Here is a 20241-nt window from a genome sequence, read left to right as displayed (position 1 = left end):
GGAGAGAATTCCTGGACCCCATCTTTGCCTCAGCCCTAGTGATAGCCTCTTGGCTCAAGAGATGGCAGCTGCTGAGGCAGTGATGGAGGATCTTGGAGAATCCCACAAAAGCTATACTTGCACCTCCCCGTGGTCCCAGAGATCACACAGCTAATTACTAAGCTAGGATTTGAACTCAGGTCTTGACTCCAAAAGCATTCTGTCTACTGTGCCACCTAACTGCCTGCCTGCCTATATTATTTTTTTTTGTAATGCCACATATTTTGTTTTATGCACTTAATATTCTGAGATGGGGTCCTTAGGCTTCACTGCCAAAAGGGTCCATGTCGAAAAAAAAAAAAGATTAAGAACTAGAGAGCTGGGAGTTGCAGAGCACTGTGCCTCTTAGACAAAGAGGATTATCCACGTGGTCCCCTGCAGCTGGAGAGTAGTAAAGCACTAGAGCCCTAAAATGGGGGAGTTGAAGGCTTGTCCTTTGACCCTCACCATTAGCCTGAGTAATTCAGTCAGTGGCTTTACAATGGGAAGGGGATTGCCTCTTCAGCAACCTCAAAGTGTGTTTACCTTTTGGGGAGAGTCCAAATTAGAGTACCATTATGAATGTTGGTGTGTTCAACCTCAAGAAGCCCCAAGTTCAGTTCCCTTGCAAGGGGAGCTTATGGTATAGGGACTGTGAGGTTTTTATATGTTTCCTATATCTGTTAATGGGCTCCTGTGAGTCCCTTTTTTTTTTTAAGCAAAGCAATAGGGGTAAGTGACTTGCCCAGGGGCACACATCTAGTAAGTGTTATGTGTCCGAGGTCGGATTTGAACTCAGGTCCTCCTGAATCCAGGACCAGTGCTCTATTCACTGTGCTACCTAGCTGCCCCTCCTGTGAGTCCTTTTTGCTTTCTACATTTTCTGTAGGGCAAAATAAAGATCCTTTTCTACCCCCTCCAAAAAAAAAATCGGTTTTGATTTTGAATGCTTGTATGGAACCTAGGGACCCAGTTAGTTACCCGCATTTGGGAAAAGCTAGATATGAACATATTTTGAGATTTCCTAGAGTATACTGAGTGTTAGCATAACAATCCAAAAAAAAATAATCCTGGTCATTTGAATCAGCTCCTGAGATGGGGCTCAGTTTGTGTGAGCCTGATCATTGTGGGGTCATGGGACATGGGTTACAAAGTTTATGGACTCAAACATTTTTAGATCTATTTTTTATTCTTTTTCATTTCAATGAAAATTATGAGCACAGGGAGGTATTAATGAGAAAACACTTTCAGTCCTATTTTTCATTCTTCTTAAAACCATGAATACTGTTCATCCCCATGATCCATAATGATAGGGTCTAGGGCAGTTGCAATGATTATTAACAAGAAGCAGTCCTTCCTTTCAATGTAATTTACCCTCTATTAGGAATTACATGTACTAACTGCAATACAAAATATGAAATGATAAATGTATAAAAAGATACAAAGGACTCTAGTTGTAGCAAGCATTACATTTAAGAGGATAAAACAGATACAATATATCCAAATATGGGCTTGGTTTTTTTTAATTTATTTTAGAACACAAATTAAATTATTTTATAAAAATATTTCCACTAGTGAATTCTATTAGTACCTTTAAAATATTTAATTTACACAAATTTTATTCACCATTTTTCAGCAACACATTTTGTAGGAAGTGAGATATACCTGTCTTATTGCTAGGTTCTTAAAAACCCGGTTCCCATAATTACAGTGTTCCTTTCGAAACCTAAAAAAAAAAAAAGACAAAACCTAATCTGGGACCATGTAAGAACTTGTATTTATCTTTGTTCTTGTATTGTACCTTTGTACAATATTGTAGCCTGTGGTAAAGGGAACAAAGGTAAATACAACACAATATAAATTGAGTAATGCTGATTTAAACTCTAAACCTTAAAACTCAGCACTTTGCTAAAATTAAGATCTAAGTTTGGTTCTGCCTCTGCCATATACTAGCTGGGTGACATTGAGCAAAGCACTCAACCTCTCTGAGCCTCAGTTTCCTTACTTATAAAGCAAAGACAATAACTGATCTGCCTGTCTTACAGGGCTTTTTATCAAATAATATTCACATACATACAGTTTTTTGTAACCCTAAAGCACTATTCAACATAAAACTCTTATTTGCTGCTCTATCTCCTAAGGATTGATGTTTCAAAGAAAAGTTAAAAATTCTCACCTCATCTCTTTGCTCAGCTCAGAACTTATGCCTGAGTATTAAATTAAATAGATAAATAAAACCTACTATTGAAATCTGTTGCTAAAGATATTGCACAGGAATCAGCAATAAACTATTTTACTTGGTGGGTTTATGGAAACACTATTTGGGTTAACAAGAAGAGCATGAAGCAGTGGTCAAGGAAGCAGCAGGGGAAGATACTAGAGCAGCATCCACCCCCTCCAAAAAAATTGCACAAGATAATAGTTCAGTCTTTCAATTCTTTGCTGACATCTAAGCTAAACACCTTCAATTCGTATGGCCACATGATATGATTTCCATGGCCAATTCCTTTTTAAAAAAATTTTATTAATTTATTTTGATTTATCAATAATCACTTCCACATGCTTTTGAGTTTAAAATTTTTCTCCCCCTCCTTCCCTACCACCCTCCCCAAGATGGTGCACAATCTGATACAGGATATACATTTACATTCCTATTAAACATATTTTCACATTAGTGGTGGTATAAGTAAAAATTAAAACCAATACGAGGAACCATTAGAAAGAGGAAACAAAACTCAACAGAAGAGAAAAAGAATAGCAATTCAACTTTCATAGTTCTTTCTTTGGATGTGGATAGCATTTTCCATCACGAGGCCCCTGGAGATATCTTAGATCCTTGTATTGCTGAGAAGGGTTAAGTTTATCAATATTAGTCATCACACAACGTGGCTGTTGTTGTGTACAACGTTCTCTCGGTTCTGCTCATTTCACTCAGCATCAGACTATACAAGTCTTTCCAGGTTTTTCTGAAGTCAGCCTGTTCATCATTTCTTATAGCTCAATAGTATTCAATTACATTCATACACCACAACTTGCTCAGCCATTCCCCAATTGATGGACATCCTCTCAATTTTACATGGCCAATTCCTATGGCCATATGATATGATCTGAGCCTTAGACTGGGTCTCCTGTCATCCTAGCACCTTCTTTTTTAAGAGCAGCTTTATGGTAGAATGTAAAGAACACTGAACCTCAGGTCAGAAGATAGAGAATGGCAAGCCAAAGAGAGCTGTGCTTGGAGTCAAAGGACCTGGTTCCACAAGTTTGAGGCCTTGGGCAAGTCACCATGACTCTTGTCCAATGGGGATGATGGTACTTCATAGCCTCCATCATTTACTCCTGGAAACGTAGTCCAAGGGTTCTGTTTTTCCCTTTGTGTCCTGAACTCCATTTGGCCACACTCTAGTAAACTCTAGAGACTTTTTCTCACAACCATGTATTAAAGTAATTTAGCAAATGTTAAATTTCAGTTATAGCTTAGTGAAAATACAGGTGTAATTTTCCGCCCAACCAAATTCACAGACTCCCAGAAATCTATGCATAGACCTGTAAAGGATGTGGGGGGGGGGTAGGGGTCTGTGGATCTCAAGCTAAGTACTCCTTCTCTACTCCAACCCTTTCATTTTACAGATAAGGAAACTGAGAAACAACAAAGCTAAGTGACTTAAGCTCATCAGGGAGTAAGCGGTAGAATCAGAACTGCCACCTGATCCCTAGACTCCAAATTCAGCCCTTGTTCCCCTACAAATTGCTTTCCTGCTTCTTACCATTGTGAAGAAGCCATCTGTGGATTCAAAATGAGACATAAATTTTTATACACCATCCCATTTTGCTTGATTATACTTGTGGCAAGGAAGGGCTAATATCTGGTGGTGGAGGGGGTTAGTAGGTGAGTAATGGTAGGGATGCAAAAAAGAAAAGAAAGAAAAAGAAAAAAGAGACAGGAAGGAGGGAGAAAGGGAAAGAGGGAAGTAAGAAAATAAAGAAGAGAGGGAGGAAGGAAGATAGGAAAAAGGGAAAGAGAAGAAAGAGAAAGGAATAAAAAGGGAGAGAGAGGGAGGGAAGGAAAGGATGGAGAAAGAAAGTAAGAAGGGAGGAAAGAAGAAAGGAAGGAAAAAAAGAACATCATTAAAACATTTAAAATACACAAAAGAGAGCAGAAGGGAGTTTAGAAGTGGACTCAGAGAAGCAGAGAAGTTTTGTTCCTATTATATCAAATTCAATATGCTCTTAAAAACAAAGAGTAGGTAATAGAAGATCACAACTTCATATGCAATCCTCTTTTTTTCTGTTCTTTATATATTGAAATAATCATGTTAAGTTCACACTAAAAAGGGGAAAACATTAAGAGAAAGCACTTCGTAAAGTATAAGGCAGAATATAGTTGCATATATTATAGTTTGTAAATGAGAGGCAACATGGACACTATGACTTAGAGCTGACATTTATAGTTAGGAAAGCTAGTCTTGCCTCAGATACACAGTAGTTGTATGACCGTGGGCAAGTCACTTAATCTCTCAGCGCTCTAGGCAGTTTAAGAGGTAAGTTGCATAGAAGATGCCCGATTGCAAAGCAAGAGAGTGTTTTTATCCTATACTCATGAAATCACAGATACAGTTTTCCAGAAATGTAGTAAGCACTCCTCTTTCTCCTTCCCTCCCTCCTTCCCTCCCTCCTCCTGCTCCTCCTCCTCCCCCTTCCCGCCCCCTTCCTCTCTCCTCCCTCTGTTCCTCATTCCCCACCCCCCTTCTGAATCTAAAGCCCAGCCCATGGGTTGACTTTGGGGGGGGGTGGTGAAAAAACAGCCTACCAGGCAGTTCCTTCCTGAGTAAGCTGTAGAGCCAGGGACCTTCGGGAAACAAGTTCTGTTCAGAGGGAGGAATAATGTCCCAAGGATCAAGTAGGAGCCTGGGCAAAGGTGAGTCCTTGGCAAAGGCCTGCCTGGGGTATGGTGTGTTGTCAGAAGCCACTAGATAAAGCCTTTGTCTGATCACTTTCCCATGAAAGGAGGGCAGAGCACCTGTGTTTCCGGGTCTGATGGAGGAGTGGGGGAATGATGGCTCCCAGCACAGACGCCTGCTCCAGTCGATAGCCTAATAACTCTAGATCTGGAAGGAAACTCAAAGACCATCTAGTCTAACCCTCACATTTGATAAAGAGGAAGCCAAGGCACAGTGAAGCTCAGTGACTTGCCCAAAGTCTCCCAGGTAGTATCAGAGATGGGATTCAAACCCAGGTCCCCAACTCCAAATTCTGTGTACTTTTGTCCACCAGATGGAACTGGCCTCTAACCTGTGGGGGGTCAGAGCTGAACAAAGTAGGCTAGAGACAGGACAATTATTTTAAACAAGTTTAATTTCAAAGTGAGGAAAACAGCTTGCAATAAAGGACTCATATGCTGGAACCCCACCCCTAGTGAGTGGTCCCAGAGGCAGCATGGGCAGGTCTCAGTACTTCTACCTGTGGCTGTGGAGTTAGCTGTAGCCCTGACAATGAGGGGTAACAGCAACGACGTGACAAGTTTGATTCATGGCAGGGCCTCATGACCAGAAACAATTCTGGGACTTTGCTGTGGCTGAGATCATCCAGAGGGTGAGCGTGAAGGATCGTTGTTATGCCAAATTCAGGGCTGAGCCTGCTTGCTGGGCCTTAGCTCTAGAAAATAGGTGTTTCTTAATATCTTGACACTTTCCACTGAGTCGTATTGCCTCTCCTTAGCTCCTTAGGGAATAAAGAAAGGGGGATTTCTGCTTCACATAGTAGTGGGACAACAAACATTTAGCACTTACTACTTGTGTGAAGCACTGTTCTAAGCCCTGGGGATACAAAGAAAAGCAAAAACAGTCTCTGCCCTCCAGGAGTTCACATTCTAAGAAGGGAGACAACATGCAATCACAACTCTCTACATAGAATTCATATATAGGGTAAATCTTAGAGGGAAGGCAGTGGGGATGAGGAGGTAGGGGAGAGAACTAGGAAAGCCTTCTTGTAGAGGGAAGAATTTGGCCTGAATAGGAGACAGGCAATGAAAAGACATGGAGTAAGATTATGGAGATTGGAGAGGAAATGTCCTTTTTGAAGAACAACGAGGTCAGTGTCACTAGATCTTACAGTATAAGAGGTATATAAGACTAGAGAGGAAGAGACCCAGTGGTGAAGAGCTTTAAGAGCAAGATTTTGTGTTTGACTCTGCAGATAAAAGGAAGCCACTGGAGTTTATTGAATAGGGAAGTGACATGGTCAGACCTATGCTTTTTGAAGATCTCTTGGGCATTTGAGCAGGAGGAGACTTGATTCAAGGAGACCAAGAAGCAGGCTCTTGTAATAGACCAGGATTGAGGCAATGAAGGTCTGGACCACAGCAGCAACACTGTGAATGGAGAGAAGAGGATGTGTATGAGAGATACTGCAAAAAGTAAAAAGATACTGCAAAGACAAAATATTATTTTAGGGTCCCCTCTCCAAATAAGAGCTATGAAGTATGGGTGACTGATAGGGTTCTTTCCAGAATAATAATTGGCCTATCAAATATTCTTGTAGGAAGCTCCCCCCCGGGGCCTGTACCAGATGGAATCGTCCGTGTCTACAGCATGAGATTCTGTCCTTTTGCCCAGAGAACTCTTCTTGTCCTGCAGGCCAAAGGAATCAAGTGAGAACAAAGATCCCTTTAATTCCTTAAGCAATTCTTAAAGCAGTAATGGTACCAAGCGAAAATTACCTAAGGACTCCAAGTGCTCTTTATTGATTACAAAATCAGATTAGAACATTTGGGACAGCTGGGAAGGTTCTAGCACACACTTTGCGTCTTATGTAACTCATTTGCGTCACACAGCCGAGCTGGGAATAGATATCGTTTGTTATTCTTCTCAGAGTTGAGGAAACAGGGCTGACTGAATTGAAATAAATCACCCATGAACAAGAAGATGATTTCCAAAGGGAACTTGGAGCTCTGGTTTTCTTGACTGAAGGCTAATATTCTCTCCACTCTTCCACCCTACAAAATGGCAGACAGATAAAGGGCCTTAGAAGCCATTTAGTCTAAGCCCCTACTTTTATTTTTTAGTGCTTTATTGTTGTTGACCTTTGCTTTTTATGTGATAATCACTTATCAATAACAATTCCCAACACCTTCCCTTACAACCTTCTGACAGCATGTACAACAATCTACACCCTTAGCCTACCATATCTTTTCCAGAGGCAAGAAATCTGTTTCATCTTTGGTCCTTTAGAACCAAGCTTGGTTTTGCATTTAAATCTAGATTCTGATGCCTTTTAATCTTGTTTTCATTTACATGATTGTAGTTGTATATGTTGTTTTCCTGCTTCTTTCTTTGTTTTGTATCAGTTCATACAGGCTTTCCCATGTTTCTCTGAATTCCTTATATTTCTCATTTCTTAAATTGCAAAGATATTCTGTTACGGTCATGGACCAAACTGGTTCGGCCATTCCACAGTCAGTGGGCTCTCATTTTGTTTCCTGTTTTTTGCCATTGCAAAAAGTACATCAATGAGTACTTTCTTGTATAACAGGGTTTCTCCCTGTCATTTACCTCCATGGGATATATAGTACCTTGTAAGAATGATTGCTGGGTCAAAGGTATAAATAGCTCAGTAATTTTTGTCCCATAATTCCAGCTTGTTTTCTAGAACAGTTAGACTGATGCACAACTACACAAACAATGAATTAGTGTGCTTGTCTTCCCACAGCCGTTGACTTTTTCCATCTTTTATAACTTCAGTCAGTTTGAAGGGCATGAAGTAAAATCCCAATTGTCTTAAATTCCATTCTTCTGCTCTAGTAATTTGGAATATTTTCAATGGTTGTTGATAGTTTGCATTTCTTCTTTTTGAAAGTCCATTTCTTTGACTGATATGGGGAGCTGCTTTGGTCATATGTTTGCATTATTTTCCTTTGTATCTTTAATATCAGAATGTTTAATGCCCTCACTTGATAGCTCTTCTTATTCTAAGTGTATTACTTTGTTTTTCACATAAAAGCTTTTAAATTTTGTACATTTGATTGTGTATATAGTCATCTTTTCTATCTCTTATTTGATTCATTTCTCCCCAACCATAATTGAAAAGATAGTACTTTCTTCCTTCTCCTCTGATGTTGTTTTAGGACGTTTTTTTATTTTATGATTTGCTGTACAATCTTTTTCACTTAGATCACATCTATATGAAGCTTATTATAGTAAATGGTGCAAGAGATGGTGGTCTAAGCCTGTTTTCTGTTTTCCAGTATTCTCAGCAGCCTTTGGCAAAATAGGAGTCCTTCCCCCTGTTGTTTGTGTTCTTGTAAATGTTCCACCCACTTCTAAAAATAGGAATGTGAGATTAAGAGAGTGGAAGTTATGCAAAGTCATGCTTCGTTGTAGATCTGGAACCAGCATCCAGCTCTCCTGACTCTCCATATGCTTCCTTGCCCTGCCTATTTCTTCCTCTGGTAGAGGATTCCCATCATTTTATGGGCCTTCCTACTGTTTCATGTATTGTTTCCTTGAGGGCAAGGACCATGTCTCATCCTTTTGAACCTGCCACAATGTCAAGCAGAGTTCTAGTCATATAACAAATGTGAAGGAACAATCTAGGATCCTATGATTGTCATTGAAGTCCCACCTCTGACACTTACTGGCTCTATGACCATTGGTAAACTGCCTAAGCTCAGTGAGCCTGAGTTTCTTCATATTTTAAATAGGGAGAACAACGCCAATAGTATGGATGTCACATATTGTTCTGAGGACAACCCACCTTCAAAGTTCTATGCAAATAGAAACCATTTTCACTGAAAAGTACAACTTCCAGCTTGCTGTGGCTGATCCTCTAACTTCTCAGTTCACTATGTGGGCTTACTAAAAAGGGTACCCTATGAGGTTTGTTCCCTTAAATCACAAAGGAAAATCTTTACCTTTCTCAAGCCCTCAGGCATACTGGCATGTATTTGGAGCTGGAATGAATCTGAGTTCATTTAGTTCAACTCCGTAATTTTGGAGATGAGGAAACTGAGACCCAGTAGGTGATTTCCCCAAGATCATACAGATAATTAATAATGTTGTTGTTCAGACATTTCAGTCATGTCCAACTCTTTGTGACCTCATGTAAGGTTTTCTTGGCAAAGATACTGGAGTGGTTTGCTATTTCTTTCCTCAGCTTATTTTACAGATGAGGAAACTGAGGCAAACAGTGTTGTGACTTGCTCAGGGTCACACAGCTGTTACGCATCCGAGGCTGAATTCAAACTCAAGAGTCTTCCCGACTGTAGGCCCAATGCTCTGTCCACTATACCACCCAGCTGCCCAAATGTATTTTTTATGCAAGTGTAAAACTTTAATTGTTATCAAAATCTAACTTTTTCTTACTATCTGTAAAATCCCTTGGACAAAATACTAGGAAGGTCTAATTGTGTTTTGCATAAAACATAGACTTCATATACTTCTTGCTTTGTTGGAATTGAGGCAAAGCAAAAGGAATTTAATTAAAGAGAAAATTCACCAAAGACCTGGATTTTCAAAATGATTTTTCAACATCCTTAACTTCATTTCCTCAAGTAAAACAAAGCTGTATGCAGCTAGTTCCTTTTCATGCTTTGAAGCTATAAGTATGAAGCTGAAGATAAGTAGGAGCAGATTGAGCTCAAATGTATGCCTGAGAGTATACGACCTAGACCTTACTTAGTAGACGTTCATCTCCTAGTGAATAAGCTGTCTTGACCTGAATATCTCTGGTGTAGATAAAGCTGCATAGTTAAGAAAATATGAGATAATATGCCAACCTTAAAGTGCTATAAATAATTAAATATCAAATAAATAAATGCTAGCTATTATTACACAATTCATCATTTTTTACTCTTTTCCTTCTTTCAGGCACGAAATCATCAACATCAACCTGAAAAACAAACCTGAGTGGTTCTTTAAGAAGAATCCTTTTGGTCTAGTACCAGTTCTGGAGACCAGTCAGGGTCAACTGATCTATGAATCTCTTATCACTTGTGAGTATCTAGATGAAGCCTATCCAGGGAAGTTGTTTCCAGAGGATCCCTATGAGAAAGCTTTTCAAAAGATGATTTTGGAGTTGTTCTCTAAGGTACAGTATACAAAAGAAATCCCTTCTTTTTTTTCCTTTTAGCAACCCAAGTCAATAGTGATATTGATTGTCCAGTTATTTGGAACTCAGGTGGGGGCTAAAAATAAACATATGCTCATATTTTTGTTAAACTGTGCTCATAAACCAATAATTTAACAAGCATTTAGGAGAATGAAAAAGAAAATAGCATCATTATAACATAGAGGTATCTACACAATTTATGGCTGACAAGTATGTGTTTTATACATTGAGACTAGTGGTCTTATACTACATTTCTAAAGTGTTATATCTTAACGTGGTAGTTTATATGCAGTAAATATTATGATTAGGTATTTTACATCTTGAGAAAGAAATGTTTCAACCCAATAATTCAGTAATTTAAAAATCATGTGCAAAGTATTATATGATGTGAAATAAAATTGCAAGACATAGATTTTAAAGGGAATATTTTTGTGATCAGACAGATTTAGGAACTATATTAAGAGGGAAAGACCACGAGGTTAGAGGAAATTCATGATTAAGGGGAAGAGCTATGCTTTATAGGGAAGCTAACTGTCTAAGCAAAATGAGGATGATATGACAGAGGAAACTGACATTGTAGAAGAGAATGGAGGGAAAAGTAAGGAATTAAAAGTAGCAAGGTAGAAAACCACTGTTCAGTGTGGCAAAAGAAAATTAAGTGAGGTTAAAAACTAAAGTCGCATTGAAAAGGCATCTTGCTATAAAATAAAGTTGCTTATATCAAATGTTTTATTTCATTTCTTCTCAGGAATGTAGCATATTTCTCTTTGTCCAATATATCAATATATGCACACATGTGTGTATATGTATGTATATGTGTATATATGTACACGAACATACATGTAATATATCCACTAATTTTGTTCCCTTAAGTTTGAGTTTAAAAATAGGGATCTCTATATTGAGATGAGAGAGTAGTGCAGAGGTACCTTAAATCCATAACCAAAGACCTTCTGCCCTTATTAACCTGTGTTCAAGTACTGCCTTTGGCTGTAAAATGTAGCTTAGCAGCTCTGGAAACAAAGGGATACTTAAAGAGTACGTGTAAGATCTGTAAAGTGGATGGTATACTCAAGGATCAAGACGAGAAGAGGACTCTACTATATTTTTAGGTGAAAGACAAACATATTCACCCTTGAATGTTATTTACCAAAACTTGTTTCTCTATTTAGGTACCACCTTTGTGTTTGGATATTTTGATAGGAGTAAGGAAAGGAAAAGACTGCTCTACTCAGAAAACAGAACTCTGTGCAGTGTTCAGCCGCCTGGAGGAGGTAAAGAATGGAGTGTGTCTCTTATACCAAACATAATCGAGTAACAGTTGTTCAGGAGCCACATCATTCTTCCTGTTTTCTTCTTCTTGCAAAGGCATTTTCTTCTGTCTTTCCTCTTTTTTTCTGTATCGACATTTCTTTCTCCCTTTTCTACAGGGTAGTTTCATAACACTAATTTCAGTAACTGAGATTTTTTTTCTTTTAAACCTTAATGTGAATGTCTTTTTTAGTAGGAAAAAAGTCCAATCTTTTCTGATTGTCTTTTACTCAGCTAGGGGAAATTTTAAGAGTTGAATTGTACAAAAATGTGATGAGGCCTTGCTTTGCCAAATGAAAAGCATTTCATAAGAATATACCATTTTTACAAAATTAATTCTAGTTAATATCAGGTAATGTTTTTAATGAAATCCCAATGACCTTAAAGAATGAGTTCTAAAGCCCCTTCCTCATCTCTGTGAGAAAAGGCAATATGACACTGTGTATAGAGTACTGGACTTGTATTCAAAAAGACCTGAACACTTCTGATCCAAACTGCTTGGCCACATACAAGTAACTTACTCTCTCTTAAGTCTCACTCAACTTTATAAGACTTACCTACAAACTTGTAGAACAGTTGTGATCTGTGCTGGAAGTCAGAGTTAAGTTTGTTATTTATTAATGTTCAATTTTCCATGGAATTAATTTATATGATAAACACATTTTTAGAGTTGTTAAAGAAAGTAGATGATCTTACAATATCCATTTAGGGTAGACAGGAATTCAAGGTTCTCTTTAATTTTTAGATTAGGAGAGATCAATTTAATTCAATTAAACAAACATTTATTAAAGGACATACTATTTATAGATCTGTCTGCTAGGTATTGGGGAAAATGCAAAGCTTTGATTAAACATTTTGCCTTTCCTAATAGAACTTATAATTTATTGTAGAGAGGCTAAAATGCACACACAAATAACTGCGCAAAATAACAAATAAATTACAAATAGCACAGAAATGCATTGAAAGATGCTATTGTATTTAAGTTTAAACATTTGCATCACATAATATACCAGTGGAAAGAAATGGAACTGAAACAAAACCTAATTCATCTTTTAGGCTTTCATTTAAATAGAAACTCTAGGAAAATAGGTGACTGTTGTTTGTTCAGCTACAGTAGCCAAAGTCAAGTTTGTTGAGTAGCCTCGTTTATTATTAGCATCCATTATTAGCTAGCTTACTTAAGAAGTGGTTTATGTTTAATGACATATTTACAAATGAGTAGAACTATAAGTGACATCCTCGCTAAGAACTTCCATCTGCGAATTTGAATTCCTTGAGCCATGATTCTTCATAATTCTGTATTCCACCTAACTTCCCTTCCTCACCCCTTCCCTAGCCCTAGGCCATCCCTCCCAGACCGACCTGAGTTGAACTCTGAATGGGAAGCCCTGTCACCACTTATCTTCCCTTTTTATCCCTTCCCTTGGCAAAATATTTGCTAAAGTAAAATTGTTATGAGTAAGACTTTTATCTTCAAAATAAAAGTCCCACCATAAGGTCCTAGCCCATCCAAATTGATTGTTGTTGTTCAGTCACATCCAACTCTTCATGATCCCATTTGGGGTTTTCTTGGCAAAGATACTGCAGTGGTTTGCCATTTCCTTCTCCAACTCATTTTACAGATGAGGAACTGAGGCAAACTAGGCTAAGTGACTCGTCCAGGGTCACACAGCTAGTCAGTGTCCGAGGCTGGATTTGAACTCATGAAGTTGAGTCTTTCTGATTCTAAGCCCAGTGCTCTGTCCACTATGCCACCTAGCTGCTTCTAATTGATTAGTGACTGAGTACGTGCAAACTAGCCCACTTAGCCCATTATAATTACTTGGCTGGCTCTAGAAACCAGACCATGTTTCAGCTCCATGCCCCATTTGGCCGGCCAGCCAGGCCACCCCATTGTCAGCACCCCCCCCCTTTTGCTTTCTCAGAACACATCTCCCTTCCCTGGTCACCTCTTCCTTATGTATGTTGTTTCTCCCATTAGAATTTTTAAATCTCTGTGTCCCTTAGTGCTTAGCACAATGCCTGGTACACAGCAGGCATGTACCAATAAAGACTTTTTCATTCATTCATTCAAGATATGAGTTAAGAGCCTTCAGCGTAGTTAAGATACCATGTATAGTGGAGTGTCCATCTGTCTGGGTTACCTGTGCTCTGAACAATGCCGCATTCTTCTGACCTGCTCCCTAGCAAATGTTCTTTGTTGACTTGCAGACTAGACAGATGCCATAGGAGAAGAACCGGTAGCCCATATAATCAAAGTGAAAAATTTAGGCAAATATATATAATGTGTCAAAGTATATTGAGACTTAATATAGGAGTCAGAAAGATCTGGATTCAAGTCTGGCCTTTAGCACATACTGGCTATGTAAGGCTGGGCAAATCCCCTACCATTTCAGTATCTTAGGCAGGGAGCTGAGAAGTCAGCTGGAACCAGTTTGGGAGAGAAATCTTCAATATGAGTGTTTATACTTCAGAAACCAGCAAATTTTGGTGTTAAACCAGGGCATTATTCATTCATTCATTTGTTTATTTTTGATCATCTACTCTAGACTTAAGAAAGTGATGAAGAAAATGTTAATAATGCAGATTAAACCTGTGGAGAGCTGATTGTTAAACATTTGCTGGCACCCCATTGGCCCTGGGTAACTCTTTAAGACTCTATGTGGTGGAGCAGGCACTAATTAAGATTGATAGAGGAAATTCCTCACCAGGAATACCAGTGAAGTCACAGGTCTAGTTTAAAAAAAATACAACTCACATGAGCTGTGTTTTTCTTTTCTTAATTAGGTAATTATCTCAGTTTCCCTTCCCCCTCTTCATTTTGGTAGAAATTTGGCAATGTCATACTCCCATTTAACTTCTTAAATTTCAGACACGTTTACTTGTTATTTTAACATTTTTCTCAGCATGAAATCAAGTGTTACTCCATATTCTTTTATTATCTGTTGGTGTTGGCTGGTTTGCTCCATTTGGAAATCAAAGGATTGTTTACTTTCAATGTCACTGGCCAGTTTAGCAGTCAACAAATCCTAAGGTCAGAGGGCTCAACTAGGCAAAGAATACAATAAAAAGCCAGGTCTGGACTAAATTTATTACTACTGCATCTGATGTCTCTAAGTAGCTGATTGGGCACAAAAAGAAGAACTTATTTTTTGTCTGTCCAACTTTTCAGGTTCTTACTTGTCAGAAGACAACTTTCTTTGGTGGGAACACTATATCCATGATTGATTACCTCATCTGGCCCTGGTTTGAACGTCTGGGACCATATGGGATGGCAGAGTAAGAGAGTTTACTATTTTGTGGTAAATTTCTTGGTCTTATAAAGGATGGTTTTTGAAATAATTTCATCCCAAATTATCAAGCCTTTTTTGGGAGGATGATGAAGAGGAGGATTAAGGTGTTAGGAAGTAAAGTAAGCTTTTAAAATAACTTATTATTCTCCTGGTTAAAAATGCAAGTGTACATTCCAGTGATCACAAGCTATAGGCCCAGATGAGACTGAATAATGCCAACTTTGCCTTACTTAAATCCACTTGCAAGTCTAGACATCACCATGATGTCATTAGTCCTCTTCTAAAACAAAGGACAAACAACAGCTTAGTTCTCCAAAGCAAGACTGCATGTTCATTACCCCTTTGATAATGTTTAATATTCAAGTTTTTCATACTGCCTTATCCAAACATCCCAGATTGCTAAGACTGATTGAAAGTCAGCACATTGTCATTTTGGCTTTCTTCTCAACTGTTTTCATGAGGATTATTTGCTTTCATTTATAGTACTATAATGTGACCTTTAAAGATGGGCTGTACTTAATATACTGGGTGGTCTTATTATATGTTTCTAATATTTTAAAAATAATTTTAATTTAATGGCAAGAGTGTTAGACACATAAACGTCTGGCTCTGGCACTAACTAGTTATGTGGCCTTGGACAAATAAGTTCATCTCTCTGTATCTTAATTTCTTCATTGTAAAGTTCCTTCTAGTTTTAACATTCTATATAAATCTATCATTCAATTAAACTCAACAGTCATTTATTAAGCATTTACTATGTGTGAGGTCACACAGCCAAGATGGAATGAAAATAGAGGTCACAGAAGTTTAGGAGGCTGAAGAATTGAAAGGCCAGGGTGTTTGGGGGGACATTGTTGCATATGCTTAAATGCCCAAGCACCAGGGCAGGAGTTGGAGTACAAAGGAAGACTGTGAGACAGTTACTGAAGTCGAAGGAAAGGAGGTAGAATAATCTAGAGGTCTATAGATAATTAAGACAAAGTTTGGACTCAGATAATCAAAAGGGATGTAGTGAACCTCAAGAAGGAAAAGCCTGCTGAGTGATGGGAGGAAAGGGACAATTTGAAAATAAGAGTAAGGAAGGAGTATACCTATTCTTCCTCTATGGAATCAAAAATTGTCCAATCTGCAAGAAAAGCCACTGAGGCAGAGCTCCAAGCCAATAGCATTTTATTAAAGGGTTCATGGCTCCCTCTAATGAAGTGGACCTCAGATCCTCCTCACAATCTGAGATACCCCTGGTCCCCAGGACCTTGTTTTCATAGGAATTGATGCCAGGTTTGATACTTGGATGCTTGAGAGGCAACATACACTACAAAATCCCATTGGTTGATAGACCTCATTTTGAGGGCCAAAAGTGGTGCATCAGCTAAAAAATGGTTCATCAGCAAGGGGGTGTTGGGTTAGATGAAGCATGGGATGTCTCCACTGACTTAATTGTTCATAAGATGAGCAAGGCAATAGTCATCTCCAGTGACTTAAGTGGTTATAAGATGGTCACCTGCTGGGACAATAGAGAGTGGTCCAAAGGTACAAAAATTAGCTGGGGGGATTTTCCAAAGAATTAAGACATCCCACCCATACTGGGTTTGGATTTGGAATCTGATCAAAACAGGATGGAGATGTCTTTGTCAGCATTGTTGTGGTTGCATAAGTGAACTTCATCACTGGTAAACAAGTGGTAAACATCAGATTAAAGTATGAGGCCTACTATAAGAAGCTACCTTATTTAATTATCCATACATGGTTTATGTAAAATATTAAACTGATTAATACTGATTGAAATAGAGTAGGGATGTAAATGAATCATTCCCCACACCTCCTAACCCAGTGTTATGGGGGGCATGAGAAAAACACAGAATTTCAGACTCAGAAGAGACTTCAGGCTTCATCTAGTCTAACTCATTGCTAAAAAAGAATCCCCACAAAAATACTGCTCCCCCCACATTTCCCAGTACTGGAGAGGGTGGCCAGGGGTACAATATGTTCTGTTTAGGGTAGGGAAGTATTTTTTAAAGGTTATGGTAAAAAATAAAATAAGTTGCAAGGTAAAGACAGTAATAAATGAAAATGGTGGTGCCTTCCTATTTCATGCAAATAATACTTTTTTTTTTAATCTATTCTCTCAGCTGTGTGGACCACACTTCGAAACTTAAGCTCTGGATAGCAGCCATGAAGAAGGATCCTACAGTAACAGCTCTCCTCATGGAAGAGAAAACTGTGCAAAATTTCTTACATCTCTATTTTCAGAACAGTCCTGAGGCCTGTGATTATGGTCTGTGAGGGGACAGTGATCAGCAAAAAAGGTTCTATACCTTGCCCTCTGGGTTTTTCTCCGTACTTAATAAAAAATATATATCCTGCATATAATATTGCATTAATTTTTTGATTGAAATATTTTTCTTTTTTAAATTTATTTTTCAACATTCACTTTCATGAGATTTTGAGTTCTAGATTTTCTCCCCATCTCTCCCCTCCCCCACCCCAAAATGGTGTACAATCTGATATAGGCTCTACATATACATTCATATTGAACCTATTTTCACATTAGTCATGTTATAAAGAAGAATCACAACCAATGGGAGAAACCATGAGAAAGAAAAAACAAACAAAAGGAAAAAAAGATCAAATCATGTACTTCGATCTGCCTTCAGACTCCCTGGTTCTTTTTCTGCATGTAGTTAGCATTTTCTACATGAGTCTTTTGCTGTCGTCTTGGATCCTTGCATTGCTGAGAGGAGATGAGTCTGCCAAAGTTAGACCTCTCACATTGTGGCTGTTACCATGTACTATGTTCTCCTGGTTCTGCTCATTTCACTCAGCATCAGTTCATGTAAGTCTTTCCAGGTTTTTCTGAATTCCGCCTGTTCATCATTTCTTATGGCACAATACTATTCCATCACATTCACATACCACCACTTGTTCAGCCATTCCCCAACTGATGAACATCCCCTCAGTTTCCAATTCTTTGCCACCACAAAAAAAGAGTTGCTATAAATATTTTTGTACATATGGGTCCTTTTCCCATTTTTACGATCTCTTTGGGATACAGACCTAGAAGTGGTATTGCTGGGTCAAAGGATATGCACATTTTTGTAGCCCTTTGGGCATAGTTCCAAATTGTTCTCCAAAATGGTTGGATCAGTTCATAACTCCACCAACATGGATTTTTTTAAAAATCAGATTGTTTTCTTACCTATCATGTCCTTTACACTTATTCTGTTTCCTTTGCTTGATGCTTCCTTCCTCTTTGCATGTCCCACAAGGCCTTCTAGCCTTTCTCTGGATATCTTTATTCCTACAGTGAACTTGTACTATCAGCTCTATACTGATTATGTGGACTCTCAAATCAGTATTTTCTACATTTTGGTCCTTTATCTCTTAATGCTTGAAGAATATGTTTACTTCAATGTGTTGCTGTCAACTTCAATTCATAACTGTAGCTGAATTTATCTTATCTTCACCAATGGAACTCTTTTTTAATTAAAAAAAAGGGGGTATCATTGAATGATATATTACAGTTTATTGCAGTAATATCTATGGATTTGTAATCAGAGGGTCCGGGTCCAGATCTTGGCTCCACTGTTTACTTCCTTTGCTAACATGGACAAATTACATCATCTCTCAGGCCCTCAGCTTCCTCACCTATTAAAGTGAGGATTAAAACAGCTATGATTCTGTCAATGCAGCCTCAGTATCTACTATCTTAAACCCCTGTTTCCTCTGGCAGCCTGGGAACCTGCAAACCCCCAGAAGGTAGCTGCCTACTTCTTTCCTAAGGGTTCTAGGTATAAAGCTGAGAGACTGGGAGTGTTTTTCTAATGCTATTGCTCAGGAGCCCCCAATTGATTATCAGTTGCTATCAATTAGCTAGCTATACTTAACCTGTAGAAAGAAGTATTTATGATAGTATACTAAGAATAGTGCAAAACGTCTCTTTCCATCTCCCCAACTGGGAGTATTGCACCCTCTTTCACAAGTATATAAAAAGTGCAGGGAAAAGTGGGCTCAACTTGGAGATCACATGTAGCAAAGGATCTGGTTTCTGCAAATCCTTTTCTCCCCTTTTGTAGGGTCCTCATGAAGTTCCCTTTTGTAAACTGAGGCACACTCACTCTAGTGAATTTAGATCTTTCTCCCAAATGCAAAGGCTGAGAATGCAAATGCCAATTTTCGAGATGCAAATCCCCCTTTTCCCTAAAGGGAAGAAAACCAAAGAAAGACAATGTCTATGAAATTGAAGATTTTTATCAAGCAGGGAAATAAGGCCAGTGCATAGGAGCATTTAGCCTAATGCTGAACAGCTCAACTATGTAGTGAGTAGGAAAAGACAGGAATTAGGCTGGTCCCAGGAAGGAATGAAGCAGAGGGTCCCATTCCCAAAGGAAGTCGGGATAGAGTGAGGAATTCCACTTGTCAGAGCTGTGGCCTTTTGATACATTCTTGTATCAAAGAAAACATTCTTGGTGCTAAGCAATCCTAACAGTTCAAGGCTAGAGCACAAATAGTAAGATAAGTGGATGTCTCCAAAAAACAGAAACAGGGTGTGGCCAGAGAGCCTCATAAACAACAGTTAGGGGAATATCTGCAGATAAGGATGTATCTTGAAGGTGCATAAACAATAAAACGGCTCATAGTCTGCTTCAAGGCTGCTATGAGCTTAACTGGCTTCAGAGTTGCTGATTTTCTGCACACCCAGCTCCGTTTACTTGAGGTCACCACAAAGTATTGTTGGCATGCCAAGCCACTTTCTGTTTTAGTTAATACAGCTAGTCCTCATGCAGCTCCTTGGTTACCTGGATAACTGCGGAGCTCAAGCAAGTGAGGTAGTGAGCATATTCATTTACAAATTCACTCGTACACTTTATACACGATGAAGCTTTCTACTGTTTCCCTAGCGAGTAGCCCCTGACCCTGGTGCAGGCAGGCTGGACTACCAGGCCCTGCTGGTCCAGGGGTGCTGGAGGACGCTGAAGACAAATCCAAATTTTTTGACCTGTGGAAGTTAGCAACATCATTCTGGTCAAAGGGTGGGGAGAAGCCTTGCTTTCTCCTCTCACCCCACCCCTACTCATTCAGTCTTGTCCTACTCTATATGACCCCACAGGCCTTTGTCCAAGCTCTACGGAGCCACAGAAGTTTGTGGAGGAAGGGCACCTTGATCGCAGAGATTTAGGAAATTCCCTTTGGGTATCTCGTGGAGAAGGGACTGCAGAAGGGAGTCCAAGCCACCGGGCCCTGACATAGGGCGGGGTCTCTGGTGGGAGAGAAAGGGAGAATTCGGGATGACTGGAGTCAGGAAGACATGGAGGTTTTATGACCCTCTAAGGCAGAGGTCTTAGGTTCAAATCCTGACTTGGATTCTAACGACCTCTAGGACCTCGGGAAGGTCACTCCTCGCCTCAGTTTTCTAGTCTGTAAGGAGATGACCTCGATCCATTCTGTTGTGGAAGCTGGACTCGAGGCAGAGGGGATGGCCTAGACGCATATTTGGGCCACGTTTACGACATTCGGA

At 39.1% G+C, this 20241-nt stretch overlaps 1 protein-coding gene across 1 annotated transcript; it reads left to right on the top strand.

The window, feature by feature from the left end:
- The first annotated feature begins 4795 nt into the window (after window positions 1-4795).
- LOC110209476 (glutathione S-transferase omega-1) lies at window positions 4796-17096 on the top strand. The gene is made up of 6 exons (XM_020987967.2): window positions 4796-4936; window positions 6559-6667; window positions 9882-10101; window positions 11295-11396; window positions 14606-14712; window positions 16856-17096. Exons 1-6 carry the CDS (start codon window positions 4903-4905, stop codon window positions 17007-17009), a joined length of 726 nt encoding a protein of 241 aa, XP_020843626.1. The 5' UTR covers window positions 4796-4902; the 3' UTR covers window positions 17010-17096.
- Window positions 17097-20241: the final 3145 nt, after the last annotated feature.

The sequence above is a fragment of the Phascolarctos cinereus genome, unplaced genomic scaffold (assembly GCF_003287225.1).
Source record: "Phascolarctos cinereus isolate Bilbo 61053 unplaced genomic scaffold, phaCin_HiC Scaffold_3;HRSCAF=262, whole genome shotgun sequence".
NCBI classification, from domain to species: domain Eukaryota; kingdom Metazoa; phylum Chordata; class Mammalia; order Diprotodontia; family Phascolarctidae; genus Phascolarctos; species Phascolarctos cinereus.
Note: the sequence above shows the minus strand (reverse complement) of the source record. Positions and strands in the feature narration are given on the sequence as shown.